Here is a 24,445-nt window from a genome sequence, read left to right as displayed (position 1 = left end):
GGGTGATGATACCATTCCTCATGGATTTGCGCATAGTACCTGACAGAAGCATACTGTCGTACAGCTCCAGCAGCCTGAAGGATGAACAGAGCTCGATACGTTTGTCTCAATCTGACATCCTGACAACACCAAGCTCCAGCAGGCCCTGGCCACTCAACCCCCAAAGAGCTGAATACAACTCAGCTGGAAAGGCATCACCTCCCACAGTTTTATTCTTTTCTAAGGACTCGAAGGCCTTCCCCAGCTCATCCAGAGATAATGGTCAGTCCAGGCTCTCCTGCTTGGTGTTGTCAAAGACCCCCAGGATCGAGGACAGGAATGACTGGGAGTCACGGCACTGTCTGTGGGCATAGTGTCATAGGGACTGGCTTAAAAGGATTTGCTGAGCTTCAGGATGTCAGATTGAGACAAACTTATCGAGCTATGTTCATCCTTCAGGCTACTGAGCACAGAGCTCTCCTTGAGCCTCTTCAAGAAGGAATGTGAACACATCTCATTCGGTCACATGCAGCTGTAAAGGACACTGATTCGGCCTCCATTGGAATACTGTTTCTAATTCCAGTCTCCCTGCTGTCGGAAAGATGTTGTGAAACCGGAAAGGATTCAGAAAAGATTTAGGTGTGAGCGAGTCAGGACTGCAGGCGCTAGTCGGTGTGAGCGGGTCACGACTGCAGGGGTAGGTCGCTGCGAGTGGGTCAGAACGGAGGGGACAATTCGCTGTCAGCGGGTCAGGACGGATGGGGAAAGTCGCTGTGAGCGGGGCAGGACGGAGGGGGCAAGTTGCTGAGAGCGGGTCAGGACTGGAGGGGGCAATTCGTTGTGAGCATTTCACTGAGGCACTGTCTCCCATTTCCATCTGTCAGTGCATCCCATTTGTCTCAGTCACTGCATCCCTATTTCCCTCCGACACTGCATCCCTATTTCACTCAGTCACTGCATCCCATTTCACTCAGTCACTGCATCCCATTTCACTCAGTCACTGCATCCATGCTGCATGGTCTATGCTATGTATAAATGTGGCATAAAATCCTGACTTGTATCTTCATTTCCTCTTGTAATAACATGTGGCATCATTAGCATCCTTAATCACTTGCATTTAATCGGGAAGCCTGGTACAAACACCAGATAACATGACAGTCCGAACAGAACGCATTTTCCAATGCTTTAAACATATAGTCATGTGTGTCTCAGTGAATAAAAATCCTCCTCATTTTACCGCAATTAAATCTCATAATAAAGGGAGTATGTCTGAAAGTCGTCTCATCCGAAGGAAACCAGACTTGCTCCAGGAAAGCTGCTAAAATATATCAAGAAAAATATATATGAAATGATTCTAGAAATTTCTGCAACACAAAGATCAAAGGAAACAATAGTTTGATGAACACACTGTTAAGTGTTGCACTTACACATCACATTTTGGAAAACAAACCACACTGATTTTCTACTTTATAAAAAAAATTGTTCCAAGTCTTCATTATGCAGCACTGCAGTGAACTGAAAAGGTGTAGAATTTTAACATGCATAGAAAGTATGTGCAGAAGTTAAAACAAACAAAAAAAAGCCACTTCTGTCCTAAAAAGACAATATTATATTACAAAAAGGCAGGGAAGTTTGAGAACTCAGCATCATGCTACCTGCAGAGATAGAGTTTTGCCTGCGTCATAGGGCCGATCAGGGATGGCATAGGGAACTTGTGTGTGGAGCCTGAGGAGGTAGGGGAAGCCCTAAATGAGTTTTTTGCTTCTGTCTTTACGAAAGAAACGAACTTTGTAGTGAATGAAACCTTTGAAGAGCAGGTGTGCATGCTGGAATGGATAGAGATAGACGAAGCTGATGTGCTGAAAATTTTGTCAAACATTAAGATTGACAAGTCGCCAGGCCCGGATCAGATTTGTCCTCGGCTGCTTTGGGAAGCGAGAAATGCAATTGCTTTGCCACTTGCGAAGATCTTTGCATCCTCGCTCTCCACTGGAGTCGTACCTGAGGACTGGAGAGAGGCAAATGTAATTCCTCTCTTCAAGAAAGGAAATAGGGAAATCCCCGGCAATTATAGACCGCTAAGTCTCACGTCTGTCGTCTGCAAGGTGTTAGAAAGGATTCTGAGGGATAAGATTTATGACCATCTGGAAGAGCATGGCTTGATCAAATACAGTCAACACGGCTTTGTGAGGGGTAGGTCATGCCTTACAAACCTTATCGAGTTTTTTGAGGATGTGACTAGAAAGGTTGATGAGGGTCGAGCTGTGGATGTGGTGTTTCTGGACTTCAGTAAGGCATTTGATCAGGTTCCCCATGGTAGGCTCATTCAGAAGGTCAGGAGGAATGGGATACAGGGGAACTTAGCTGCTTGGATACAGAATTGGCTGGCCAACAGAAGACAGCGAGTGGTAGTAGAAGGAAAATATTCTGCCTGGAAGTCAGTGGTGAGTGGAGTTCCACAGGGCTCTGTCCTTGGGCCTCTACTGTTTGTAATTTTTATTAATGACTTGGACGAGGGAATTGAAGGATGGGTCAGCAAGTTTGCAGACGACACAAAGGTCGGAGGTGTCGTTGACAGTGTAGAGGGCTGCTGTAGGCTGCAGCGGGACATTGACAGGATGCAGAGATGGGCTGAGAGGTGGCAGATGGAGTTCAACCTGGATAAATGCGAGGTGATGCATTTTGGAAGGTCGAATTTGAAAGCTGAGTACAGGATTAAGGATAGGATTCTTGGCAGCGTGGAGGAACAGAGGGATCTTGGTGTGCAGATACATAGATCCCTTAAAATGGCCCCCCAAGTGGACAGGGTTGTTAAGAAAGCATATGGTGTTTTGGCTTTCAGTTACAGGGGGATTGAGTTTCAGAGTCGTGAGATCTTGTTGCAGCTCTATAAAACTTTGGTTAGACCGCACTTGGAATACTGCGTCCAGTTCTGGTCGCCCTATTATAGGAAAGATGTGGATGCTTTGGAGAGGGTTCAGAGGAGGTTTACCAGGATGCTGCCTGGACTGGAGGGCTTATCTTATGAAGAGAGGTTGACTGAGCTCGGTCTCTTTTCATTGGAGAAAAGGAGGAGGAGAGGGGACCTAATTGAGGTATACAAGATAATGAGAGGCACAGATAGAGTTGATAGCCAGAGACTATTTCCCAGGGCAGAAATGGCTAGCACGAGGGGTCAGAGTTTTAAGCTGGTTGGTGGAAAGTATAGAGGGGATGTCAGAGGCAGGTTCTTTACGCAGAGAGTTGTGAGAGCATGGAATGCGTTGCCAGCAGCAGTTGCGGAAGCAAGGTCATTGGGGTCATTTGAGAGACTGCTGGACATGTATATGGTCACAGAAATTTGAGGGTGCATACATGAGGATCAATGGTCGGCACAACATTGTGGGCTGAAGGGCCTTTTCTGTGCTGTACTGTTCTATGTTCTATGTTCTAACTGTGGGCACTGTAAATCAGCAACAAAAGCAGAAGTTGCTGGAAAAGCTCAGCAGGTCTGGCAGCATCAGTGAAGAGTGAGATCTGAGGAAGGGTCACAGGACGCGAAACATTAACTCTGACATTGTCTATGTCATAGTGAGTTATGTCTATTGCTTCAGCAAAATCCAACCAACTCTGAATGAAAATCAATGCTTAAGAAATATCCAAAACATCCGCTGTCCCCGTTGTGGCTTCCTCCACATTGGGGAAACGATGCAGGGGCTTGGGGACCGCTTTTCAGAACACCTACGCTCAGTTTGCAATAAACAACTGCACCTCCCAGTCACGAACCATTTCAACTCCCCCTCCCATTCCTGAGAGGAAATGTCCAACCTGGACCTCCTGCAGTGCCATAATGACGCCACCCGAAGGTTGCAGGAACAGCAACTCATATTCTGCTTGGGAACCCTGCAGCCCAATGGTATCAGTGTGGATTTCACAAGCTTCCAAATCTCCTGTCCTGCCACTGCATCCCAAAACCAGCCCAGCTCGTCCCTGCCTCCCAAACCTATTCTTCCTCTCACCCATCCCCCCTCCCACCTCATGCCGCACCCCTATTTCCCCTCATCCCGCTCCCTTGACCTGTCCGGCCTCCCCAGACTGACCTATCCCCTCCCTGCCTCCCTACCCATACTCTCCTCTCCACCTATCTTCTCCTCCATCCATCTTCCATCCGCCTCCCCCTCTCTCCCTATTTATTCCAGAACCCGCACCCCCTCCCCATTTTCTGAAGAAGGTTCTCGGCCCGAAACGTCAGCTTTTGTGCTCCTGAGATGCTGCTTGGCCTGCTGTCTTCATCCAGTTCCACACGGTGTTATCTCGCATTCTCCAGCATCTGCAGTTCCCATTATCTCTCCAAAACAAAGGCTGCTGTCTTTCAAAACCCAATCTCAGATTTTGCAGATAGTCCTTATCCTGAAAAAATACCAAATATGTAGAAACAGGAAAACTGGAGGTGAAACCATTCAAAAAATTTTCATTGGCACAACAAATGTTCCAACTGTAAAAGCAGGTTAAGCACCTGTATATAAGGAAACTTTAAACAGACACTTACAGCCAACAAATGTGAGAAATTTCCATTTCTTGCTGGATTACCAATTTTGCTGTTGGGAAAATAGGCCTAGGCTTAGCAATGTAAATTCAAACAAGATAGCCCCCTCTCAGAACTCAACACTCAGTCGTAGAGTTCTGTTTTCACAGGTTGGCGTATAATAGCATCAAGCACAATACACCAAATCTTCTTTGGTACCTTTTCCTTCCATAAAACTGCTTTTAGTAGATGCGCACAGAAATCATTTTATACACGTTGAACAGTTGGTCAGTTCAAGAGGCCAGTTCCAGCACTTCGACTTGCATCTGCTTCATCATCAAAACAGAACAAAATAAAGACCCACTCTTTGTAAGTCACGTTTTCCATTTTTAGTGACAAGGTGAAGTGCGAGAACTGCTCACTTGATGTTAAAAACTCCTAAGTATGTACCTATATATTTCAATTCTGTGAAATATGTGGAATGAGTTCGAGAGAAGGATTAATTTTCTTGTGCTGGGAGAGAGCTGGGACAGATAAAATAGGTTGAATGGCCTCCTCCCATGCTAAAAATGTCCATAACTGTTCTTGGCCCTGCTAAATTGAAGTGGCCATCCTTTCATTATGACTGTGAGACGCAGCATGTTACGATAGATGGCACAATGAAGAAATCCTTTGTTATTAATGAATTTTTCAGCACTAGGCATTCTTCCGAAGTCAAATGTTCGATATGTACCTGTTGCACTGACTTGGTTCCAAACAGTTATAATGTGGAGGTGCTGGTGTTGGACTAGGATAGACAAAGTCAGAGCTCACATGACATCAGGTTATAATCTGACAGGTTTATTTGAAATCACACAAGCTTTGGGAGTGCAGTCCCTTCATCAGGTGCGGTCAGGGAGGTAAACACACAGACACACAATTGATAGGCAGACAGATCAAAACATCCTGCAACTGGTGTGAGTGGAGTGTCAGATAATAAGTCTTCATCCAGGATGTTTGTTTGTTTGCAGATATTTTGTTGAAGAAACACACAACTTGTAGTTACAGTCAGTGTGGTATCTTATAAATTCTTGCTTTTGAAATAAAGGTTAAAACTCTAAGACAGATTCTGAACACAAGCCTCTAAACTACAAGTCAGAGTCTGACCTGAGATGTCACCTTTTGTACATTCCTGTTGCGCTGCCTGATTATCATGACAACACAGCACTGACATGTACTTTATAAACGCTTTACTTGCCTCTAACACTCTTGGTCACCTGTATAGAGTTATTATCTGACACTCCACTCACGCCAATTCTATGATCTTTTGATCTCTCTGTGGTCACCTCACGAACTGCACCTGATGAAGGGGCTGCACTCCAAAAGCTTGTGTGATTTCAAATGAACCTGTTGGACTATAAGCTGGTGTCATTTGACTTCTGACTTCAAACACTTATAGAACGTGTTTTCAATCCTACCGTGACTTGACAATAAGTCAACTTCTTAAAATTTATAAAATGAGAATGTCAAGTGAAGTATGTCTAACCTTGAGCGTTTAAAAAAGGAAATATTACAACCACAGTCCAGTCAGACAGTAAAGACAGAAGGAATGATTGAATCGACTGTGTCTGACACCACACAATTAATCCCCCTGATGGAAGAAAGGTTGGCTGCGTTCTCTTTCTTCAGGAGCGTCCAGCGAAGACCACCTTACGACTGCTTGTTTTATTCATCTGATGTTCCATCTAATTCCTTGCAGTCTTGGTCAAACCTTCATGTAATTTATTCAAATTTTCAATGAAATAAATTTAACTTTATATTCCACAATTTTAACATCTCCTTTTAAGGTTTGAACAGTTCAGTTCTTACAGTGCACATGTTGTGTTATTAATTGGAGAACATGGTGGAAAAATCAAGATATATTGACAAGTAAACAAATGGCTAACTTCTGTTTCCTTGTCAGTAATGCCTTTTGAACAGAACATTAAGTTGCGCAACTATGTAGAGATAACAATTTAAAACTGGGAAGACCACTTTGTGGTCCCCACACCAATCTCTATTCACTACCTACTGATTGCATTACTCCGCCTTGGCAACAATGTAATATTACGCTTGTCTCAGCACAACCTTGGCATCTTGTTTATCCCATGATGAACGTCCGACCACACATTCATGCAATCCCTAAAGCTGTCTCTTTACATCTTTTCAATCCTGCCTACCTGTCTCTTGTCTTGGCTCATTAGCAGTGAAACCTTCATCTGGAACTACTTCACTTCTGGACCTGACAATTCCAATGCATTCCCTGTTGGAGTCCCACATTTGCCCATTGAAAACTTGACGTCGTCTAAAACTCCACTGCCCGAGTCTCACCTTCAACCAAATCCTCTTCTCTGTACTTTCTACCTGACTGATACTATTAACAGTAATTTTATTAAATTCTCATTTTTGTTTACAAATCGTTCCTTGGCTATGCCTATCGCTATTTTCGTAATCTCCACCAGTCCAACTATACTTCAGGATATCTGCACTCGTCTAATTATGTCCTCTTGCCCACTCTTGATTTTAAACGGCCCACTACTAGTTGCCAAACATTTAATTGTGTCGGCTTCAAACCCAAGAAGAGACTTCCTACACCTTCAGCGAGCAAACTCACATCCCGAACCTCAACCCGAGCAACAAATCTTCTCAAAACTCGCTAACTTCCTACACCTCTTAGCCTCTGTACGTTTTCTCTTTTAAGGCACTTTTTCAAACAATCCTCTTTCATCAAGCTCTTGACCGTCAGAACTAACAACTTAATAAGGCTCAGTTGTATTCTGGGATTGTGAATACTCCTTTCAGACGCCTTCAAAGTTTCCCTCCATTAAAGAGATTTTATAAGTGGTTCAAGTCATTGCCAAGCAGAGGGGGACGAATTGGGGAGTTACTTCAAAGAGCTATGATATGCCAAACGACCTCCTTCCACACTGGCCAACTCTGATTCTACAAAAACAAAAATGATTTTCAGACTTGGGAAGATCCCTCAAAAATGTCACAAGTAACCAGCTTTTGGGCAGAGTCGAGCTGCTGAGATGATAGACCAGGATTTAGGGGTACCAGGAGTGATAATATGCTGAACACAATCAAATTTTGAGGTTGTAGAATGATGTGGTCTTCATCATTTTTGACACTTGGACCATTTTCCTTCCTTTCCACAGAACAAGTCAAATAGCGGCAGCACAATGTTGCATGGCCGCTCAAGCCTGCTCCACCGTCGATGATGATTGTGGCTGGTCTTCCACATCAATTAAACTTTTGCTCATATCTCATCCTCTTCTCAAAACATCGATCTATTCACGTGTAGTATCCCTCTCGCTAACTTCATGAGAATTCATTCCAATCACTGAACTCCTAACGCTGACCCACCCCAGGTCAAAAAATTCAGCTGAGATCAGGAACTGATCTCGCCTGTATGGCTGAGCTGGCTTTTAAAAAGTTTGCCAGTGAGAGAGTCCCAGTGAGAAACATTCATTAAAAAAAATAATTGCATGGATTGCTCTCCAATCCTCAACTCTATTCAAATTCAGTTGGTTTGTGATGCAGAGTGATGCCCTGCAGAGAGGGCTCAATTGCCGTACCAGTGAGCTTACCACAAAGGGTCTTCGCCTCAACCGCTCTACTTGACTGAGGCATGGTGATCTTCAGGTTAAATCATAACCAGTTGTCTCTCTCTAAGGAGTCGCCGAATGGCGTGCTAAGACTTGACCTTTAACCCTGATAACATGGCAACAAGCAGATAACTCAGCTGATGTCACTGACTAATAGAATCCTCAATTATACTGATATTCATGTTGTGATATCATCAGAAGGCATGCTCAACTAAGTTTTAATTTGCAAATTCAGTTAACAACCATTCAATCAATATTACTGAAGTACTCATATTACTGATCGTCTCGATACAACATTCTGGTTACATCTGTTCATAAGTGAAGTGTAATGTAATTGCACTTACTGTGGTTTTATCAATGTGATCCTGCAATGAGTCAAGAAGCAGGTCACCCACAGGTTGCCAATCAGTGTGGACCCCCTCAGCTGTTATCACATGAGCCTCAAGATCATCCAGCGCTTTCTGCAGTTCTTGAAGTTTCTCCAACGCCTTTTCCACCTGTTTCTGCCAGTTGCTCGCACGGGTTTTCAATTGCTCCCAATTTTCCTTCACTTCTGTTGACTGTTTGCGGACAGCTTTGGCAATTCTCTGGGCTCTCTCTTCCGGGGTAGGTTCTGGAAATATGAAGTGCAAATAATTTATCAACTGTTCATGATTTTGATCGATAGATTTTCTTTCTAAACCCCTTTCCTTTCAAAGGTCTCTCTGGACTTTCTCCTGAAATTGGGATATATAAGACTGAAGCACATCAATGATAAATTCTGTAATTAGCTAGCAGGTCGTGGAGCCATGAACAGAGAATCACAGAGAACCAATACAAAGCCAAATAAAATTTCGCAGATATTTGAAATTTGTCACTACCAAGGAAGCTTTAAAAAAGGAAAAGGATTAGTGACTAAATGGGTACAATTCTCAACAAAAGATTTGAAAAATCCTTTCAGTGTATCTTTCGTAGCTATGAGACAAACATCCAACACAAACCAACTTTCATCTTTCAGGACTGGCAAGTTAGAATGATAAACCCAAAGTCTACCCTGCATAGTTCTCTCTTGAACTCACTTAATGAGGTTGTTAAGAGATGTAGAGATAACAAAGTGTGCAGCTGGATGAACACAGCAGGCCAAGCAGCATCTGAGGAGCACAAAAGCTGACATGTTGGGCCGAGACCTTTCATCAGAAAAGGGGGAGGGGGAGAGAGTTCTGAAATAAATAGTGAGAAAGGGGGAGGCGGATCAAAGATGGATAGAGGAGAAGATAGGTGGAGAGGAGACAGACAAGTTCAAGAGGTGGGGATGGAGCCAGCAGAGGTGAATGTAGGTGGGGAGGTAGGGAGGGGAGAGGTCAGTCCGGGGAGGACGAACAGGTCTCCGGGGCGGGAAGAGGTTAGGAGGCAGGAAATGGGGGTGGGGTTTGAGGTGGCAGGATGGGACAGGTGGGCTGGTTTTGGGATGCGGGAGGGGGAGGGGTGATTTTGAAGCTTGTGAAGTCCACATTGATACCATGGAGTGCAGGGTTCCCAAGCGCAATATGAGGTGCTGCTCCTGCAACCTTCAGGTGGCATCGTTGTGGCACTGCAGGAGGCCCAGGATGGACATGTTACCTGAGGATTGGTAGGGAGAGTCGAAACAGTTCACGACTGGGAGGTGCAGTTCTTTCGTGCAAACTGAGCACAGGTGAAGCGGTCCCCAAACCTCTGTTTGGTTTCCCCGATGTAGAGGGGGCCACAATGGCAACAGTGGGTACAGTCTACCACATTAGCAGATGTGCAGGTAAACATCTGTTTGATGAGGAAATTCTTCCTGGGGCCTGGGATGGGGGGGAGGTATCGGGACCAGTGAATTTTAAACGTTGTGATGACAACATTTATGGATATGCAGGGAAAAGTGCTGGGTGTCGGGAGTGCTAGAGGGGAGTGTGGAGCGGATAAGGGGGTCACCTAAGGGTGGTGGGAAAAACGTCTTTGGTGGTGGGGTTGGATTGCGGATGGCAGAAGGGTCGGAGGACGATGCATTGAATCCAGATGTTGGTGGGGTGGTACGTGAGGGCGACGAGGACACTGTTTTGGTAGTTATTATGGGGTGCGGGTGAGAGGGATGAGTTGTGGGAAACGCGGGTGACACGGTCGAGGGTGTTTTTGACCACTGAGGAGGGGGAAGTTCCGGTCCTTGAACAACCCTCAACAGTTTCTCTTTCAATTCCTCCCACTTCCTACAGACAAAGAGGGTGGCCAGGGTAGCCAAATGGGCCCAAGCTATGCCTGCCTCTTTGTAGGTTACATGGAACGCTCCCTCTTCCGTACCTACACTGGCCCTCAACCCCACCTCCTCCTCCGTTACATTGATGACTGTATCGGCACCGCCTCGTGTTCCCACAAGGGGCTCCAACAGTTCATCCACTTCACCAACACCTTCCTCCCGAACTTGAAGTTAACCTGGACAATCTCTGATACCTCTCTCTCCTACCTGGACCACTCTATTTCCAACCACTGAGAAACAAATATCCATTTCAACTCCACCAATTCCCACAGCTACCAAGATTACACCTCCTCCCACCATATTCCTGCAACAATTGATCCCCTATTCCCCATTCCTTTGCCTCTGCATCTGCACTCCCAGGATGAGGTATTCTATTCCCGTATATCTCAGATGTCCTCATTTTTCAAGGACCACAACTTCCACCGCTCGGTGGTTGATAACGCCCTCGATCGTGTCTCCAGCATTTCCTGCAACAAATCCCTCTCACCCCACCCCGCAACAACAACCAAAACAAAGTCTCCCTCGTCCTGACGTACCACCCCACCAACCTCCGGATACAACGCATCATCCTTCGAAACTTTCAGATTCTCTGGGAGGCTACCGAGGTGGTGGCAGAGCCTTTGGCCTTGATCTTTGAATCCTCATTGTCTACAGGTTTAGTACCAGAAGGCTGGAGGGTTGCAAATGTTGTGCCCTTGTTCAAAGAGGGCAGTAGAGATGACCCAGGTAATTATAAACCCAGTGAGCCTTCCGTCTGTTGCAGGAAAAGTTTTGGAAAGGATTATAAGAGATAGGATTTATAATCATCGAGCAAGCACCAATTTGATGGGAGATAGTCGACATGGATTTGTCAAGGGCAGGTCGTGTCTCACAAGCCTCATGGAGTAATTTTGGAAGGTGACCAAGCACGTGGATGAGGTTCGGGCAGTTGACGTGGTGGACATGGACTTCAGTGAAGCCTTCGATAAGGTTCCACATGGTAGGCTATTGGAGAAAACATGGAGACATGGGATTGGGGGAGATTTAGCAGGTTGGATTAGAAACTGGCTTTGGCGAAGGAGGCAACCAGTGGTGGTTGATAGAAAATATTCAGCCTGGAGTCTGGTTACTACTGGTTTGTCTCAAGGATCTGTTTTGGGACCACTGCTGTTTGTCATTTTTAGAAATGACTTGGACGGAGGCATTGGTAAATCGGTTAGTAAGTTTGCAGATGACACTCAAGTCGGTGGAGTGGTGGACAATGTGGAAGAATGTTGCAGGTGACAGGTAGACTTGGATGAACTGCAGAATTGGGCGGAAAGGTGGCAGATGGAGTTCAATGCAGATAAATGTGAGGTGATTCACTTTGGGATGAATAATAGGAAGGCAGAATATTGGATCAATGGAAAGATTCTTGGTAGTGTTGCTGTGCAGAGGGTGTCCATCTATGTCGATCCCTGAAAATTGCCATCCAGGTTGATAGTGCTGTGAAGGCGGCTTCCGGTGTTTTAGGTTTTATTGGCAGTGGGATTGAGATCCAGAGCAACTGTCCAAAAAACTGGTGCGGTCTCATTTGGAATATTGCGGACAGTTCTGGTCACCCCATTACAGGAAGGATGTGGAAGCATTGGAAAAGGTGCAGAGGAGATGTTGCCTGGTCCGGAGTGAAGGTCTTCTGAAGAAAGGCTGAGGGACTTGGGTCTGTACTCATTGGAGAGAAGGTGGTTCAGAGGGGATTTAATAGAGACATACAAGATGATCAGTGGATGAGACAGGGTGGACAGTGTGGGTCTTTTTCCGAGGATGATGACGTCAGCTTGTATGAGGGGGCACAGCTAAACAGTGAGGGATAATAGATTTGAGATAGATATCAGAGGCAGGTTCTTTACTCAGAGAGTGGTAAGGATGTGGAACCCCCTGCCTGCCAATGCAGTTAGCTCAGCCACATTAGGGGCATTTCAACAGTCCGCGGATAAGCATATGGATGATCATGGGATCGTGTAGGGGGATGGGCTTAGATTAGTTCACTGGTCCATCCACATCATCGCAATGAGCAAAAAAGCACACCGTTGTCTCTACTTCACAGGAGGCAAAGGCAATTGCGTGTGCCCACAAGGGCAACTTTCATTGATGTACCACAGAAAGCATCCTATCTGGATGCATGTCACAGCACGGTTCCTCTAGCAAAACAATCCCTAATTATTATGGCTCCTGCCTTTCTTCTTCCAGGCAGAATTGGTTCTGCTTTGTCATAACTAATTTGGGAGAAAATCCACGCTCAGTCTAAGTTAATTCTTCCAACAATTCAGATACCATGGAATACTGAGCAATGAGTTGGTGTGTGAGAAAAAGAGAGAGAGAGAGAGAGGGAGAGGGAGAGGGAGAGAGAGAGAGAGAGAGAAAGCCAGAGAGGTTGGGGGGTGGGGGAGGGAGAGAGAGCGCGCGAGAGAGAGAGCGCGCGAGAGAGAGAGACAGCGCGAGAGAGAGAGACAGCGCGAGAGAGAGAGCGAGAGAGACAGAGAGATGGGCGATGAGGGAGAGAGGGAGAGACAGACAGACAGAATAGGTGACAGAATGTGAGTGTGTGAGCGCCTGCATCAGACACAGAGAGATGTTGCTGAGGTGGAGATAGTTGAGAGTGTCGATCACCAACAATCTCTCCTGGTCCACCCAGATCGTCGCAATGGGCAAAAAAGCACACCAAATGTCTCTATTTCCCCAGCAGGCGAAGGTAATTTGGAGTGTACACAAGGTCAACTTTCATTCGTGTACCAGAGAAAGCATCCTATCTGGATGCATGTCACAGCATGGTTTAGCAACAGCTCTTCCTAAGACCACAAGAAACTGCAGAGTCATGAACACAGCATAGTCCATCATGCAAACCAGCCTTCCATTCGTTGATTCCACCTCTACTTCCCGCTGCCTCGGGAAAGAAACTGACATAATCAAAGGCCCTTCTCACCCCACAATTACACTCTCTTCTCCCTTTTTCTGAAGGGAAGATGTAAAAAAAGTTTGTATACATGCGTGAAAAGATTCAAGAACAGCTTCTTCACCGCTGTTATTGGACATCTGAATAGGACACTGAAAAGCTTAAATCTAATTTTGATCTTGCTCTCTGTGCATCTTCTCTGTAGCTGTCACTATGTTCCGTTTCACTAATGCGCCTTGTTTGATATCACCTGTCTATACTGCATGCAGAAGAAAACTTTTCACTGTACCTGGGCACATGTGACAATGATGACTCAAATCAAGATAATAAAATGTGAGGCTGGATGAACACAGCAGGCCAAGCAGCATCTCAGGAGCACAAAAGCTGACGTTTCGGGCCAAGACCCTTCATCAGAGATGCTGCTTGGCCTGCTGTGTTCATCCAGCCTCACATTTTATTATCTTGGATTCTCCAGCATCTGCAGCTCCCATTATCTCTGACTCAAATCAAATTGACTGTGTGCAAGAGAGAGGTGAGCATATGATTGTGCTCAAGAGTGCAAAGACAGTGCATGAAAGTGTGTGTGTGCGCACGACAGAATGTGTGTGCCAGTGACTGTGCTTGAGAGTGTGTGAAAGGGAGTTAGCACAAGAAGGGAGTGTTACAGCATGCATGAGGGAGTGAGTGTGTCTGTAAGTGTGAGTGAGCTTGACAGCAAGTGAATTTGCAAACCTAAGTGTGTGAGGGAGAGATTTGTGGTAGTATGTGTGTACTTGAGAGTGAGAGCATTGGCAAAAGATCCTGCGACAGTGCATGCAAGTGTGCCACAGAATGTGTGCAAGACCGTGTACGACTGTGTGACGGTATGGAGTATGAATGAGTGAGAATGTGATAGAGTGTGTTCGTGAGAGACTGTGTTCCTGACTTTTTTTTGTGTGTGTGTAGTGTGTTTGTGCATGAGGGACAGAATATGCATGTGCAACATAGTGTGACTGTGAACCTCTGTTGGTGCCTGTGAGTGAAGTGATGGGGGAGAACAGGGAGAGGAGAGATAAAGACAGAGAGAGAGAGAGAGACAGAGAGAGAGAGAGACAGAGAGAGAGAGAGAGAGAGGGAGAGAGAGAGAGAGAGAGAGAGCGCATGAGAGAGAGAGAGAGAGCGCATGAGAGAGAGAGAGAGAGCGCATGAGAGAGAGAGAGAGAGAGATAGTGCATGAGAGAGAGAGAGAGAGAGAGCGCGCATGAGAGAGAGATGAGATGAGGAATTAGAAATGATGGGTGGTCAATACCTGGAGGAAAAAAAGAACAGTGTGTGAGTGTTAAGAGAAGCCGCTGGATGTAATATGGAGGCTATTGTTTTTTTTATTGTACTAAATGAAAAGCAAGTGTCACCTCTCAGTGTTAGGGGACAGGAGATGTGCATTAGAGAAGGAGATATCGTCAGCCTTGTCAGAGACAGCAGACAAGTTGCAAATGCATAGAAACTGACATTAAAGCTTTCTTATCAACGTGTAAAGAGGTGAGACAAATATGATGAGTCAATATTGTACCTTTGCGCTCAGTAAAATCATGGAATCATGAATCAGAGAACCCTTACAGTGTGGAAACAGGTCGGTCAGCCCAACATGTCCACACTGCCCCTCACAGCATCCCACCCAGACCCATCCACCTATAACTCACCTAACCTACACATCACTGAACACCTTGGGAAATTTAGCATGGCCAATCCACCGACCTTGCACATCTTTTGACTGTGGGAGCAAACTCGAGCACCCGGAGAAAACCCTGGCACATGGAGAATGTGCAAACTCCACACAGAAAGTCACCAAAGGGTGGAATTGAGACAGTGGTGTTAACCAGAGCCACTGTGCTCTATATTATGCGAATTCAGCTGCAAGCATTTTTTTTTTTAAAGAAGGGAAACTTACCATCGTCACAGGATTAGAGTGGTTTCAATCTTCTATCAGCTTTGAGAACCTTATCCATATCTGCCTTCACAAGGGCAAGGTGATGGTAATGGTGTGAGACCGGTTAGTATGCAGCAGCTCGCCGTGCAAAACATTAACGGCACTTACATTGCTTTTTTCCTAGGGGCATAACAGAAAGACAAGAACATGAAAAAATCCTGAAATCTTTCTCCAATTTCAATCTCAAAGGGACCATCCGTTCCTCAAAAGTCATAACCAAACTGAACATGGGCCTCCTGCAGTGCCACAAATGATGCCACCCCAAAGTTGCAGGAACAGCAACTCATATTCCGCTTGGGAACCCTGCAGCACAATGGACATGGCTGACAGCTCTGTCAACCACGAATGCAAGGAATGCTCAGTTGAGGAAGAATGCAGACATTTCGGAATCCCTCCAGCAGAAGATGATATCATTAGAACAAATGGATCTGTCTGGACAGTCCTGTTTGTAGATTTTGGGAAGTAAGACTCTATTGTTTGTCATCAAGGATATGGTTGAGTGATCATATTCAGACTGAAGAGACCAAGAATGTGAGGCTGGAGAACGGGTGCAGAACCATGCCTCTCGGAATTCCTGTGCGTGTCTACGCTTGGCTTGGGCTACTACGGTTACCTTGTCGCAGTGTCCTCTGAGAGGCGTGATTCTCCACCCATAATGCAACCAACAAACAGATACAATTGGACCCCCACATACAAACCCATACAGATCAAAACCGGAAATGACAGTACTCATGGTAACAGACTGGACAGTGTCAATTCCAGACAGAGTAGAATAACATCGTTTCATTGGAGGCTGTACCGATGATGTCACCCATCATGGTGACAAAACGTCTGAATGAGAAGAAGCCAGCTCGGCGAGCAAGTTCACAACCTCAATCAGAGAACTGGCTGTTTTGAACTACCTTGTTCAAAAGTTTCAGTTTGGATTTTGAATGTTAAATCTTGCTCCCACATAGGGATGGAGGATTACTGTTAACAGCTGCATTCTAACTAATTCATATCGAATCATTATTGTTTTGACCAGTCTTCGGGTCAGGCTCCCTCGGTGACTGAGTCTCCCAAATTGTTCAGTTCCCTCGTGAAAGACTCCCCTTCTTTACACACCCAACTAGATCCACCTCAGTTGGTATGAATTAAGCTGATTAAAAAGGATCTTTGTCTTGTGGATACCTTCCTATGTTTCAGAAGGAGTCAAGATAACTCAGGGTGACACGGTGACTCAGTACTTAGTACTGCTACCTCACAGCACCAGGGACCTGAGTTCCATTCCAGCCTCCGATGACTGTCTGTGTCGAGTTTGCACATTCTCCCCTTGTCTGTGTGGGTTTCTGCTGGGTGCTCTGGTTTCCTCCCACAGTCCAGAGATGTGCAGGTTAGGTGGATTGGCAATGCTGAATTACCCACAGTGCCCACGGATGTGTAGGTTAGGTACATTAGCCATGGGAAATGCAGGCTGACAGGGATAGAGGAGGGGAATGGGGATGGGTCTAGGTGGGATGCTCTTTGGAGGGTTGCTGTGGGCTTGTTGAGCTGAGTGGCCTGTTCCCACACTGGGGATTCTGTAAAACTAGCTTCTCCTGAACTCGTGAGAGAGTGAGTTTTATCAATTGCTAAATGCAAGAAGTCATAAGGCACCACAAATATGCACAAGTTAGAAACAAGAAATTAGCTCAAAAACCATAAAAGTTAAGAGGGATACGGATACTTCAGCCTTTGGATTGTTTGTGAAGAATAGAAAGTGGGATGTTGTGGCCACTAAGTTGGGCGATGCCCGTAATGTTGATATGAATTCAGCAGTTAATTTTGAGATTCTTGTTGAAATTCTTTTGACCTTGTTTCCCTTTTGACATTGCCCAGGTTTGCAGAGCTCAGAGCAAGAGATTTTCTTTTCTTCTTACCTGCAGCATAGGGCCATGAAACGGCTGTCCCAGAGCCGTGACCTCCGCAACTCCTGAGACCACACGAGCACATTCGCCCAGGAATACACACGGACTGAGACGAAAGAACTATCGGGATAACAATACTCAGCGTGGTACTGGAAAAGACAGCATGTACAAACAGAAAACAGCTGTAAATAGTGTCAAGAGGTGAAATCAAGTGATAAAGCTAAATTCATGGCTCTTTGCTTGCGTGCTCATTGTATTCAGAACAAAATCAACAAATTAATAGCACATTTCTAGGTTGACGGGCATGATTTTATAGCTATTACAAAGACATGGTTACAAGGAGATCAACACTGGAGCTAAGTGCGCAGGGCTATACGGCATTCCAAAAAGACAGGCAGGAGGGAAAGTGACTGTAAGCAAAGAAATTAGTATGAGAGCAAGAAACGATCTTGGATCGGAAGATCTAGAATCCAATTTTATTTATTTGTTAATGGGAGGAGGGCATCCCTAGCTACGCAGTGTTTATTGTCCATCCCTAATTGCCCAGGGGACAGTTCAAAGTCAATCATATTGCTGTGGGTCTGCAGTCACATGTAGGCCAGATCATGTAAGGGTGGCAGTTTCCTTCCCGAAAGCACATCAGTGAACCAGGTGAGTTTTTCTGACATTTGGCAATGAATTCATGGTATATTCTTAATTCATGATTTTCTTTTATATTGAATTCAAATTCCACCATCTGCTGTGCTGGGATTTGAACACAGGTCCCCAGAATGTTATCTCAGTCTCTGAATTAACAGTCCAGCAATAATACGTCTCGGCCATTTCCTCCCCCATCGTGGAACAAGAAAACCTGTAGCTGACTCCCACTTGGGAATAACAGTGAAGCAGGAGCTTCTGAAATGGGCAATCGCATCTCCTTACATTTTAAGACAGCCATGGATAATCAGGACCTTGTGGGAAGGGACGAAATTGGGGGAGGGAAAATTACATCAGTGTTAGGTAGGAGCTGAGCAGTATTAATTGGGAGGAGCTTTTATTGAACAAGTCAACATTTGATACGTGGGAGTTATTTAAAGACCTACTGATCAGCGTTCAGATCTGGCCTATTCCAGGGAAGGAGGAATGACAAGGATGGCAATCTAAGGACGTACGGACATAAGAAATAAAACAGGAGTAGGCCATCTGTCTCTCCCAGCTCGTTCCGCTGATCTTTTTTGCGGACTCAGCTCCATTTACCCTCCCATTCACCATAACCCTCAATTCCTTTCCTGTTCAAAGATCTATCTGTTTTGGCTTTCAAAACATTCAACAAGGGAACCTCAACTGTTTCAGTGGGCAGAGAATTCCACAGATTCACAACCCTTTGGATGAAGAAGCTCATCCTCAACTCAGTTTTATATCTGTTCACACTTATTTTGAGGCTGTGCCCCCAAGTTGGAATTTCGCCCATCAGTGGAAACAATTTCCGATCCATTTGTTTCATAATTTTAAAAGTTTCTATTAGATCACCCCTCATTCTTCTAAATTCCAGTGACTGCAATCCTAGTCTACTCAATCTCTCCCCATACAGCAACATTTTTAATTCTGGAATCAACCTCGTGAACGTCCTTTGCACCCCCTCCAGTGCCAGTACATCCTTTCTCAAGTGAGGAGACTAAAACTGTACAAACTACTCCACACCAAGCCTCACCAGCACCCTATACAACTGTAGCATACCCTCCCGATTTTTAAACTGCATCACTCTCGCAATGAAGGACACTGTTCCATTTGCTGTCTCAATTACCAGCCGCATCTGCAAACTACCTGATTCAGACACATGGCTGCCCAGCTCCCTCTGCGGAGCAGCATGCTACAATTTTTCACCATTTAAGCAAGACTCCATTTTTCCATAATGGCTACCAAAATGGATACCCTCACATCTACCATCATTGGACTCCATCTGCTAGACCCTTGTCCATTCACTTTAACTTTCTGCATCCTTCTGCAGATTTTCATTGTCCTCTTCAGACTTTACTCTCTCACTCATTTTAGTGTCATCTGTGAACATAGAAAAATACAGTGCAGAACAGGTCCTTCAGCCCTCGATGTTGCGCCAACCTGTGAACTAATCTAAGCCCGTTCCCTCACACTATCCCATCATCATCTATATGCTTATCCAAGGACTGTTCAAATGCCCTGAATGTGGCTGAGTTAACTGCATTGGCAGGCAGGGCATTCCACGCCCTTACCACTCTCTGGGTAAAGAACCTGCCTCTGACATCTGTCTTCAATCCATCACCCCTCAATTTGTAGCTGAGCCCCCTCGTACAAGCCAACATCATCATCCTAGGAAAAAGACTCTCACCGTCCACCCTGACTCATCTTTCTCTGATCGTCTTGTATGTTTCTATTAAAGGCCCTCTTAGCCTTCTTCTCCCCAGTGAGGACAGACTCGAGTCGCTCAGCCTTCTCTCCAAAGACCTTCACTCCAGACCAGGCAACATCCTGGTAAATCTCCTTTGCTCCTTTTCCAATGCTTCCGAATTCGTCCCGCAATGGAGCGACCAGAACAGGTCGCACGAGCGTTTTGTGCAGTTGCAGCATGACATCACGGCTCTGGAACTCAATCCCTCTACCAATAAAGTCTAACACACCGTATGCCTTCTTCACAGCACTATCAACATGGGTGGCAACTTTCAGAGATCTGTGCACATGGACGCCAAGGTCCCTCTGCACATCCGCACGACCAAGAATCTTTCCATTGGCCCAGTATTGTACCTTGCTATTATTCCTCCCAAAGCGAATCACCTCACATTGAACTCCATTTGCCACCTTTCCGCCCAATTTTGCACTTTATCCAAGTCTCCCTGCAACATGCGACATTCTTCCACATTGTCCACCACTCCACCGACTTTAGTGTCATTTGCAAACTTAGTAACCCATCCACCTATGCCTGCATCCGAGTCATTTATAAAAATGACAAACAGCAGTGGGCCAAAAACAGACCCTTGAGGCACACCACTAGTAACCGGACTCCAGGCTGAATATTTTCCATCAAACACCACTGGTTGCCTTTTTACCGAAAGCCAGTTTCTAATCCAAACTGCTAAATCTCCCTCAATCACATGGCTCCGTATTTTCTCCAATAGCCTACCATGTGGAACCTTATCAAAGGCTTTACTGAAGTCCATGTACACTACGTCAACTGGCCTTCTCTCATCCACATGCTTGGTCACCTCCTCAAAATCTCCATGAGGTTTGTGAGACACGACCTGCCCTTGACAAATCCATGTCGACTATCTCCAATCAAATTGTTGCTTCCGAGATGATTATAAACCCGATCTCTTATAACCCTTTCCAAAACTTTTCCTGCAACGGACCTAAGGCTCACTGGCTGTAATTGCCTGGCTCATCTCTACTGCCCTTCTTGAACAAGGGCACAACATTTGCAATCCTCCAGTCCTCTGGTGTTAAACCTGCAGACAATGAGGACTCAAAGATCGAAGCCAAGGGCTCCGCCACCTCCTCCTGAGCTTTCCAGAGAATTCTCGGAAAAATCCTCTCAGGCCCAGGGGATTTATCTAGCTTCACACCTTCTAGAATTGATAACATCTCCTCCTTACTAACCTGAATCCTTTCAAGTCTAATAGCACGTATCTCAGTCGTCTCCTCAACGATATTCTCCTCTTCCTCAGTGAAAACAGATGAGAAATATTCATTTAGCACCTCTCCGATCTCTACCCGGTCCACACACAACTTCCCACTTCTGTCTTTGATTGGCCCTATTCCTACCCCAGTCATCCTTATATTCCTCACATACCTTGAGAAAACTTTACGGATCTCCTTTATTCTACCTGCGAATGACTGCTCAGGATCCCTCCTTGCTCTTCTTAACTCTCTCTTTAAATCCTTCCTTGCTCATCTGTAACTCACCATCGCATCAACTGATCCATCTCATCTCAACATCACATAAGCCTCGCTCTTCTGCTTAACGCGAGATACAATTTCTTTAGTAAACCACGGCTCCCCTACCTTATCACTGACCCCTGCCGGACAGGGACGTACCTATCAAGGACACGCAATATCTGTTACTTAAACCAGCTCCCCATTTCGATTGTCCCCATCCCCTGCATTTTGCTACCCCATTCTTTGCCTCCTAAGTCTTGCCCAATTATAATTGCCTTCCCCCATCTGTAAGTCTTGCCCTGTGGCATGTTCCTCTCCCACTCCATCGCTAAACTAAACGTAACCGAATTATGGTCACTCTCTCCAAAGTGCTCACCTACCACGAAATCAAACACCTGGCCTGGTTCACTGTCAAGTACCAGATCCAGCGTGGCCTCCCCTCTCGTCGGCCCTTCGACATACCGTGTCGGGAAACGCTCCTGCGTGCATTGGACGAAAACTCATCCATCCGACGTACGAGGGTTACAGCATTTCCAGTCAATGCTTAGGAAGTTAAAGTCTCCCATAATGACCACCCTGTTCCTTTCACTCCTGCCCAGAATCGTTTTGCCAATCCTCTCCTTCAGATCCCTGGAACTTTGCAGAGGCCTATTAAAAAACTCCCAGCAGTATGGCCTCTCCTCTCCTGTTTCTGACATCAGCCCATCCCACCTCAGTGGACCAGTCCTCCTCAAAAGTTTTTTCAGCCTCCGTTATACTGTCCTCGACAAACAAAGCCACACCTCCCCCTCTTTTCCCACCTTACCCGATCTTACTCAAAGATCTGAACCCTGGAACCTGCAACATCCATTCCTGACCCTGCTCTATCCATGTCTCCGTAATGGCCACAACATCGAAGCCCCAGGTACCTATCCATGCTGCAAGCTCACCTCGCTTATTCCGGATGCTCCTGGCAGTGAAGTAGATGCACTTCAATTCAGCTTGCTGTTTGCCAGCACACTCCTGTGACACTGAGATCCTGTCCATGTCCTCTCTATTCTCTTTCTCCTGTGTACTGAAACTACACCACAGTTTCCCATCCCCTTGCTAAGCTAGTTTAAACCCACCCGAACAGCACTAGCAAATTTCCCGCCCAGGATATTCGTGCCCCTCTGGTTCAAGTGGATACCATCCTGTTTGTAGAGGTCCCACCTTCCCCAGAATAAGCCCCAATTGTCCATGTACCTGAAGCCCTCCCACCTGCAGCATCCCTGCAGCCACGTCTTCAGCTGAAATCTCTCCCTGTTCTTTGCTTCGCTATCACTTGGCACGGGTAACAAACCAGAGATAACCACTCCGTTTGTTTGAGCTCTCAGCTTCCAGCGGAGCTCCCTGAAATCCTGCCTGACATCCCTATCCCTCTTTCTCCGTATGTCGTTGGTGCCGATGTGGACCATGGCTTGGGGCTGGTCACCCTCTCCCTTCAGGACCCCAAAGACACTATCCGAGACAACACGGACTCTACCACCTGGAGCCAACGCACCAATCGTGAGTCTCTTCGGTTCCAAACAAGCCTTCTATCTGTCCCTCTAACTATTCAGTCCCCAATGACTAACACTCTCCTCCTATACCCCCTTCCCTTCGTTCCAAGAGCAACAGACTCTGTGCCAGAGACCTGCACCCCAGTCAGGATTGAGGTAATGCCTCAGCGTAAGGAGGTCAGAATTGACGGAGTGGCAGATATTTAGAGGGTCAGTACTGAGGCAGTGCACAACCGTCAGAGGGTCCGTACTTAAGGAGAACCCCATTATCAGAAGGTCAACACGAATGGAGAGTCACATCGTCAATGGTTCAATCCTGAGGAACACTTCATTATCATAGGGTCAGTCCTGAGGCAATGCTTCATTGTCAGAGGGTCAGTATTAAGGTCTAGAATTGAGGGAGTGCCATCTGATTATGTCACTCTGACAATGAGGCACTGCCTCAGGAATGAGCCTCTGACAATGAGGCACTTTCTCAGTTCTGAATCTCTGACAAGGAAGCATTCCCTCAGTGCAAACCCTCTGTATGGACCCGATGTCAATGAGGCACTCGCTGAGTACTGACCCTCTGACAAAGTTCCAATAGCTTACTACTGACCTTCTCATCATGTGCCCCCTCCCCCATTTCTAAATCTGTTACATTGAGGGCACTGCCTCAGAACTGACACACTGGCTATAAGGCAGTCCGTAAAGACTGACCCGCTGATCATGAGGCTGTCCCTCAGTTAATGACCCTCTAAATATGAGGCACTCCCGTAATTCTGACCGTCAGGAGCTACCTCAATGTTGACTCACTGATATAGAGGCACTGCCTCAGAATTGACATGCTGATGATGGGGCACTTGCTCAGGACAGACCCTCTGATAGAGCTGCAGGTTTGATATTAGAGCAGTGATGCACCGCGAGCAGGTCAGTATTAAGGGAGTGCCACACAGTCAGTGGACCAATATTAGGGGAGTGCCACACTGTCAGAGGATCACTCTTAATGGAGTGCTGCGGCAGTGCAGCACTGCAAAGGGTCAGTAATGAGAGAAAGCTCCATTTTCAGAGGGTGAGCACTGAGGAAGTGCTTAATCAGAGAGTTATTTCAGAGAGAGTGCTGTATTGTCAGAGTTTCGCACTGAGGGAGTATCACACAATCAGAGGTCCAATATTAAGGAAACAATGCACTGTTGGAGGGTTGATATAAAGGGAGGGCTGCACTGTCAGAGGGTTAATGATGTGGGAGTGCTGAAATATCACAGAATCAGTCCTGAGAAGTGCTGCACATTCAGAGAGTTAGTGCTGAGGGAGTGGTCTAATGTGAAAAGATTGATATCAAGGGGCACTGCCGAAGGATCAGGAGTGCAATACTGTCAGAAAAACAATATTGAGGGAGTTCTGCTGTGTCAGTGGGTCAATATTACAGGATTGCTACACGATCCACGTATCAATGTCAGACAGTCAGTCCTGAGGGAGTGCTGCACTGTTGGAGGGCCAATATTGAGTGTGTGCGACACTCAAGAGGATCATTTTGTTGGACTTGTGCACTGTCAGAAGTTCAATTGTAAGCACGTGCCACACTGGTAGCGGGTTAATATTATGGGAGTGCTGCACTGTCAGACGGTTAAAGATGAGGGAAAGCTCATCATCTGACAGGGCATCACTCCCTTCAGACGAACCCTCAGGCGGTGCAGCACTCCAACAAGTTAGTTTCAGAGGCATGTTGTCCCATCAAATTGACCCTCTGAGACAGGAGCATGCACTAAATATCGACCCTCTCACAATGCTGACTGCCTTAATATAGGCCCTCTGGCAGGGCGGCTCCCTTTCAGTACACAACTTCCAACAGCACAGCACTCTCCCATCATTGACCCTCTGACAGTGCAGTACTCTCTTCATATTGAATGTGTCACACTGCACAACTCCATTAAA

General features: G+C 46.0%; 1 protein-coding gene across 5 annotated transcripts in view; it reads right to left on the bottom strand.

The window, feature by feature from the left end:
* Nucleotides 1-682: 682 nt before the first annotated feature.
* LOC132209460 (uncharacterized) overlaps nucleotides 683-24,445 on the bottom strand; it is a 277,592-nt gene continuing 253,829 nt past the window's right edge. For 2 of the 5 annotated variants that reach the window (XM_059644518.1, XM_059644516.1), the window contains 3 exons: nucleotides 17,139-17,275; nucleotides 8,450-8,722; nucleotides 683-1,294 (listed from right to left, as the gene is read on the bottom strand). In XM_059644518.1, the coding sequence (XP_059500501.1) occupies nucleotides 8,557-8,722; nucleotides 17,139-17,275 (303 nt within the window). In that variant the 3' untranslated portion in view covers nucleotides 683-1,294; nucleotides 8,450-8,556. Of the gene's footprint in view, nucleotides 1,295-3,731; nucleotides 4,369-8,449; nucleotides 8,723-15,201; nucleotides 15,361-17,138; nucleotides 17,276-24,445 lie in introns of those variants that run through there. The other 3 variants (XM_059644519.1, XM_059644520.1, XM_059644517.1) reach the window with 2 other exon arrangements.

This window comes from Stegostoma tigrinum, unplaced genomic scaffold (assembly GCF_030684315.1).
Source record: "Stegostoma tigrinum isolate sSteTig4 unplaced genomic scaffold, sSteTig4.hap1 scaffold_96, whole genome shotgun sequence".
Classification (NCBI taxonomy): domain Eukaryota; kingdom Metazoa; phylum Chordata; class Chondrichthyes; order Orectolobiformes; family Stegostomatidae; genus Stegostoma; species Stegostoma tigrinum.
The sequence above is the reverse complement of the archived record's forward strand: the minus strand, read 5'-3'. Positions and strand labels throughout refer to the sequence as shown.